Below are 7,627 nucleotides of genomic sequence, written 5' to 3'. Positions count from 1 at the left end.
AGCTAAACACAGGACCCTGAGAACTAGTCTCCCACGGTAGAAAGTAAATAATGGTGTGAGACAGAATTCTAAAAGACAAAACAAAACTAAAAGTCCTTGCCAACATCTTGAGCACGGAAGGGGGAACACGTAGAAAGGAGCACGTAGAAGAAGCTCTATTTTGGTTATGCTTAATCTTGATTTATGTCTGGAACCCTGAGTGGGGTGATGTAATGAACCTGCCAAGTTCTTTGATCTGTTTTGTACAAAAACTGAAGCTTTACAGAAGTAAAATTGCAGCAGATTTTCACTACACAGTGTGTCTGTCTGTCATTTCCCTTGCATCGTATCCTGACTATCCTATCCTTCACCTTGGTCCCCCGTGGGTGGTGGTCTCCGAGAGGGACGGTCCGCGGCACTGTAGCTCAGGACAGGCCCGGAGACTGAAGGCTTTATGGACATGCAGGCTCAGGACAGGCCCTGGGGACTGAAGGCTTTATGGACATGTGGGCTCAGGACAGGCCCTGGGGACTGAAGGCTTTATGGACATGCCTGTAGCATGTACACAGAAGAATGCAATGTAAGATGGTGGGTGTGGGGTCCCAGAAGGCTCCAGTCTCAGGGAAGTGTGTTTCACAAGCTGTCTAATTGTTCACCTTCCTCCTGCCTCAGTGGCACGGGGCGGAACTGAGAAGTGGTTCAGAAAAGAAGACCAGCCAGGACAGTGGAAAAGGAAAACAGAAGCCTGCTCACGCACAGCAGAGGGGTGACGGACCTGGCCGCCAAGCAAGCCACCCGTCCTGGGTCTGTGGATTGTTGGGGGTACTCCACATACTTAATAGGAACCTGTATCCTATACAGGGGAACAATGTGTCCAGTATCCATGAAAGGGGTGATCTGGAGCTGTAGTTCAATAGTAGGGTGCTTACCTGGCATGCTTGGGGCCCAGGCTACATCCCCAGCACTGTAAAAATCAGGGTGCACAACTTTGAGCCAAGAAGTTTCTTCGTGTGTTTGGAAGTTCATGGCTGAGGTGCAGAGCACTGGGGTAAACACTGGGTAGCAGAGCTGGGGTCTCCTGCATCAGCAGGGAGTTGGTATGGGAAGTCCTTCTGCATATGTGTTGCTTTTATTGGTTAATGAATAAAGAAGCTGTTTTGGCCAGTGGCTTAGCAGAATAGAGCTAGGCACGGAAAACTAAACTGAATGCTGGGAGAAAGAAGGCGGAGTCAGAGAGACACCATGTAGCCTCTGCCAGGAACAGACGAGCTGGAACCTTGCCGGTAAGCCATGGCCATGTGGAGATACACAGGTTAATAAAAATGGGTTAAATTAAGATGTAAGAGTTAGCCAATAAGAAGCTAGAGGTAATGGGCCAAGCAGTGATTTAATTAATACAGTTTCTGTGTGGTTATTTCGGGAGTCTGAGCAGCCCAGAACAAACAAGCAGCCTCCTACAAGGAGTGACTTCCATGTCATAGCTTCCTGGGTTAGTATGAGCCCTGGGGGAGCTTGCAGGCAGATCATGGAGTGCAGTTCTGACCAGACCCCTGCCACTGCCAAGCCTTCACTTCCTCACAAGCATCTCCCTCCTCCCTGAGACATAGAACCTCCTCCTCTGCTGTTTCGTGGTCTGTGGGTCTCTGCACCATCAAACACCCTGTAAACTCGGTGTCCTGCCCACTTGTGGACACAGGACTTGGTTACAAAGCTCGGGTCACAGCAATCCTTCCTGTATTCTAAATAATGGTTCCTTACACACCACATTTATAATGGAACACACTCTATTCCACACGCAGAGAGCCCAGAGCTCCTGCTGCCAGCATCCCCTCTTCTTCCTCCCTGTGGAGGCCGACGTGGATGTCACACTATTCCTCATTCAGTGAACAGTGAATAGAGAGGTGGAAGCTTTGCCTGGGACTAGAACTTAAATTTCAGTCCCACCCGAGTGTTCCGTTTTCTGGACCCTTGCGTCGTTCACTGAGAAACATCTCCAGTGCTCCCAAAGCTGAGCCAGCAAGCATCTATACCCTGTCTCAATGCCAAAACAAAAGAGACGAACACTCAGAATCCTGTTCCATCTTTCGCTTCAGAGAATCTCTGCCCAGCTTCTCCCTTTGATCTGGAAGCTTCCAGACAGGTAGGAAGAGTCACTAGTGCCTGGTTCCAATACTGTACCCCTCCTCGATTCACACTTAATGTCCCTCTGTAACATGTACAACTCACACTCACAGGAGCACCCAGGTCCTCTCCTCCTGCAGGGTATCTGATTGAATTCACACACTGACAAGGAGACCTTGCGAGAGTGTGTGAAGTCACACAGAGAGCAAAGAGGGAGAACGAGGCACAGGAAGTCACTGCAGCAGCAGACAAGAGTTCTAAGTCTAAGGAGGTCCCACCTCAGGGGCAAACCCTTCAGCACACACAGGGCAAGGCCTGGAAGGATCCACAAGGCTTGTGCTTAGATGTTCACTCGGGACCTGGCAGGGCAGGATGTGTGCGCAGCCGGCTGATGGAAAGAGGCACCGGCAGTGGGCTGCCCAGCCAGCTTTCCAGGGTGACACTTGGGGTTCAGGAACTGTGAGAAACTGGGGCGTGTCTACAGCTGTGAAGCGTTTATCCCCATATAATATCCAATCATGGGCTAAGTGCACACATTCATCTCTCTACTCTGGGTGAATAGTTAGTCGGCCCCCGGCTTAGAAACTTTACACTGTATCCACATCAGCACAAACCCGTTCTGACAAGAACAGCTTCTTGTCTCCTGATGGAGAAGATGCCACCCTCAAAGGAAGTGGACGCCCAGCCTTTGCAGAGACTAAGCATTTTCTGCAGAGATGACACCCACTTGTACCCCATGTGAAGTATATGACAGTTCTAAGTCCTTGTCAACATTTCTGCCTTCTCCACTGACGCCAACCTCTCCTCCCCGTGAATATGAGCGAGAAGGAACAGTTCAAATGGCTAGTAGCCCCCAATGGCAGTCAACTGTTACTACGTTAAAAAGAACTCGGTTATCTCTTGTATCTGCTGGACTAACAATGTTGCCTGGCCACACTGTTCAGGCTGACTTGTGGTGCCTGTCCTCTCTGGCCGAGGACATCTCATCTCTTGTGGCGTCTGTCCTCTCTGGCCGGGCATATCTCTGGGGTTCTCTTCACACGAAACATCTTTGTGAAGGTTGCATTCAGGGGCTTCACTTTTCTGCCTCAATTCCATGGTGGGATTCAGTGATTTCTCTAAATCCAGGGAGTTCATAAAGGGCTGACTTGAGCCTGGAACCCAGGATTTCAGCTCCCCACTTTCCCTTTCTTAGCAGAGAGCACAGTTGTCATCTCCCATCCTGTGGAGATGATTGTTAGTACTCTGATCACATGGCTGCAACTTCCACCAGGGGCAGAACTTGTAAAGGACAGGCACAAAGCCACGCCAGCTGATGGAGGGAGGGGCTAGCCATCGTTGGGAGACAAGTCATTAACAGTTGTGTTCCTTGCCTTACCCTGTTAGAGCAAACTGTCAACAGTGTGAGGTTAGTCCCTGGTACTCCGGGGAAGTGGGGAGGGCTGACACATGAGGAAACCAGGACAGCGGTGAGGAGAGTGGCTGCCAACCGAGTAGTAGCAAGTCCGCCGCCGTCTGGAGAGGCAGACCCAGCAGCTGGAACTGTAACCTGAGCATTCCAGCTGGGGTGTGTGAAGGAATGACCCACTGATGTGGAGGTTCAGTGGAGCTCCTGGGAAGCGGTCAGTGACCTATAAAACACTCCCTGCTACAGAAGTCGCTGCGGTTCGCAGCCAAGTGCTTTGCTGCATGTGACAGTATGAAGCTCCCTGCAGTCCTCTTGTTCTCAGGGCAGGGTGCAGATTTAACCCCTGCCCCTTTTCAACTATGGGACGTTTGTCTGCAGAAGCTAACTCAAATGACAACGATTCACACGCTTGCTAGAGGGCAGGCAGCCAAACTGCTTGTCACTTCCCCCAGTGACCCTGGTGACTTCACTGACTGACGTCACTGTTCCAATGCAATCTGTAGTCATTGGTGTGATGGTTAGTGTTAGCTGTCAGTGTGACAATGTAGAATCAACTAGAAGATGGGCCCTGGACTTGCCTGAGCGGAGGTGGGTGGAGGTATTTTAGTGAGCAGTACCATTCCCTAGGCCATATAGAAGGAGAAAGGCTACTGTGTATCCATCTCTCTCTGTTGTCCGGCTATGGCTATGACATGAACATCTGCTTTGAAGTGTTGACACTTTGGCTTCCTTGCCATCATGAACTATATCCCTGTGAGTCCAAATCAACTCGTCTCCCTCCAGCGGCCTTTGCCAGGGTGGTTTGTTTGTCATTTATTTTCAGCACAGCACTGGTCTGAGGTCAAGGCTCTAATCTTACCCACCCCTGCTCTAAGATGCTCTGTACCCTCTTGTCTCCGGTCTGCGCCCAGAACAGATCATGTGTTTAGGGCTCCAGGGATTTTGTACACACCTCCTTCCTCTTCTGTAAGTTTGACCCGTGATGCCCCATCTAGGAAGCTCATTCTTCTTAAAGACTCTTCTGACCATCTGACCTGACGTAGGACCTCTCCTGCCATCATGTCTCCTGGTTTACCTGGCTTGCTTTCATGGAAACCTGAAATCCCATTTCTGGTTCGCTTCGATTTAGACATGAGTCTTTGTTGCTCATGGACACATCCCCCTCACGTAGAACGGCCACAGGAGATACCCAGGAGCTGTTACAGCTGAATGTGTGGACAGAATGACCCAATTGCAGATTAACCACGTGTGCGATTTATTCTCTTTTCTGCTGCCTGCACGGAGACCACGCCCTTATTTGCTGGCTCCTTTATCAAAGAAAAGTTCTCAGTGGACACTAAACAGAGGGATGGGAAACACTCAGGAAAAGAGATGGGAGATTCTCTTACTTCAACAGTGCAACTTGAAACGTCCGCCCGCGGGCTTTCTTTACCTGCTGGGTCTCTCGGGAGGCTTCATTAGAGAGATTATGGGGCTCACAGGGTCTCCGCGCCACATCACGACACGACTAAATATTTTGAAATTTTATTGTTGTGTGTGTGTGCGTCTGCATGATATGTGACGTGCAGGCATGTGTAGGTGACAGCGTGCTTGCAGAGGTGAAAGGACACCTTTCGGTGTAGATTCTTTCCTTCCACCTTTGCGTGGGTTTGGGGCTCAAACTCAGGTAATCAGGCTTGCGTAGCAAGAGGCTTGACCCGCTGCGTCCCCTGACCTGCTACACTGCATTTTTTTAAAATGGCCTTTCCATTCATGGACATGATACAGCCCCAGGAAGCTGCTGGGCTTTCGAGATTTACTTGTGACACAGCTTTTGGTGAACAGTGTTAACTATCAGCCCAGCATACGGAGTGCCACCCTTTACCACCAAATGTGTGAGCTGTTTGCATGTTAGACTCCCACCTGCAGAAACCTCGGTCAAGCTGTCCATTCACGGACGAGGAAGCTTGAGATTCGACTCGGGTAACTCCCCGCTCATACAGCTACTCAGTAACGCAATCAACCTAGGCCCGTGCCTCTCTGGACCCAGCAGAAGTCCTTTCCCTACAGCTCCAGGCATTAGATATGCAAGACCTTTGGCTACCGACACACTTCCCACCAGAAAGCACAGCGCAGCGAGGAAGGGAAAGGTGCCCTTCAGCAAGCATTCCAAGCCTCCGCAGGCTGCTGCACCTCTCTGGTTTCTACTGCAGGTGAAAGGACAGAAAGAGCTCAAACAAACCCACACCCTCAGCTCCTCTGGACGCTCGCTCATACGTGACTGCTACGCACATCTTCTCTGGAAAGGGAAGAACCCGGGGTTTGAGACCATGTGCCAGGGCCCGAGCACCCCAGCACAGAGGCAAAGGCCCACCCTACTCAGGGAAGCTCAGGTGTGTGTGTGTGTGTGTGTGTGTGTGTGTGTGTGTGTGTGTAGGGGCGGGGGCGGCAGTTCCCCAAAGCAGGGCTTGGCCAGGCTCCTGTGGCGACAGCTAGGCAGCAAGCGTGGGAGATCGGGACAGGAGGGAGGAGCCAAGCAGGGACGAAAGCCCAGTCCTCCAAAGGCTAGCCTCCCGGCTCAGGGTTCTAGAATGGAGAAGGGCCCAGGCAGGACCAGGCCGCTTGGGGCTGCCCTTGACCCCTCGCCCTGTCCCGGGCTCAGGGTTCCGGGGCTGGGGTGCGGCGGCGGGAACACAGGGCTGGGGCCCTCGGCACCTACCTGTAGTAGCGGTCATCCTTGAACGGCGCGAGGTCCTCCTTGAGCTCGCGGTACGCCTCCTGCAGCCGCTGGCAGAGCTGCTTGAGGCCGTTGCAGAGCGGCGGCTCGAAGGCAGGGTACTCCGCGTCCATGCCCGCGCCGAGCTGCGCTCCGCCCTCCCGATCGCCGCCCTCGCCCCCTCTCCTCTGCCTGCTCCAGGCGCGGGCCTCGGGCGCACTTGGGCGGGACCGGGTAGGGGGAGGAGCAGAGGCCGGGAGCTGGGGAGGGGGCGCGCAGGGAGGCGCCGGTGCCACTCCGCGACCCGAGGCCCTGTTGCCGCCCTCCTACCAGGGTTCCCGCCCGGGAGAGGGAGGCCCAGCCCAAGATCAGCAGCCCAGTGCCAACCTCCCTGGGTGCTGTACCGAGAAAGAGCGAAATTGGAAGAGGGACGCGCGAGGGAAACCGGCTGGAGGGCGGGCCGTGAGGCCTGTTTTGTAGGGCAGCCCAAGGCCGGAAGCGGGCAACCGCGTTCAGCACCGCGGACAGATCCTGCGAACACCATCCCATTATGGGCAAGAAAAGCATTTAAAAATAAACCCCTGGGTTTGAAGAGAAGGCTTAGCCGTTAAGAGCACTTGGACCTGCGTTCGGTTCCCGGCACCTACATGGTGGCTCACAGTTTCTAGTAATCCAACTCCCTTCTTCTGACAGCCACAGGAACGCACGAGGTGCACATGCATATTAGGAAAGACATACACAAAAATGTAAAAGAATTATATATATATAGCCAGTCAGTAGTGACACATGCCTTTAGTCCTAGCGCTTGGAAAGCAGAGGTAGGCAGATTTCGTGAGTTCGAGGCCAGCCTGGTCTACACATAGCATTCCAGGACAGTCAAGGATACACAGAGAAACCCTGTCATGAACTCCTGCCCCCCCCCCAAAAAAAACCCAAGTTTGATTATATATTATTATTTTTAAGGACAATGTGTTGTATCCAAGAAAGATACCACTTCCTACACTCCTTCCCTCGAGGAAAGGAATCTCTCATTCCACAAGCCTAGTGTGCATGATATAAACCCACAGTTAACACGAGGGATCACACACCTAGAGAGTGGTGAAGCCTCTTGTAAATCTAACAGTAAGTGCAGAGATACTTCAAATACTATTGTGTTTCTGCTTGGATCCAGGGCAGGTCCCCATGGAAGATCAATCTTGGGAAACCTGTTGAAAATATACACTGTAGGCGGGCAGTGGTGGAACACGCCTTTAAAACTCAGGAGGCAGAGGCAGGCAGAGCTTTATGAGTTGGAGGCCAGCCTGGTCCACAGGAGCTAGTTTTAGGACAGGCTCCAAAGCTATGAGAAACCCTGTCTCAAAAAAAATCAAATACACACACACACAAACACACACACACACACGCGCTGTGTATGTCTTGGTTTT

General features: G+C 52.1%; 1 protein-coding gene across 1 annotated transcript in view; it reads right to left on the bottom strand.

Annotated features, from left to right (window-relative positions):
• Window positions 1-6,353, bottom strand: part of Tmem181 (transmembrane protein 181) — a 51,805-nt gene extending 45,452 nt beyond the window's left edge. The window contains exon 1 of the mRNA XM_050135940.1: window positions 6,207-6,353. Within this exon, the coding sequence (XP_049991897.1) occupies window positions 6,207-6,337 (131 nt within the window). The 5' untranslated portion in view covers window positions 6,338-6,353. The remainder of the gene's footprint in view (window positions 1-6,206) is intronic.
• Between the last annotated feature and the right edge of the window lie 1,274 nt (window positions 6,354-7,627).

Source organism: Alexandromys fortis, unplaced genomic scaffold (genome assembly GCF_014885135.2).
Source record: "Alexandromys fortis isolate MF-2015 unplaced genomic scaffold, M_Fortis_MF-2015_v1.1 scaffold_23, whole genome shotgun sequence".
NCBI classification, from domain to species: domain Eukaryota; kingdom Metazoa; phylum Chordata; class Mammalia; order Rodentia; family Cricetidae; genus Alexandromys; species Alexandromys fortis.
Note: the sequence above shows the minus strand (reverse complement) of the source record. Positions and strands in the feature narration are given on the sequence as shown.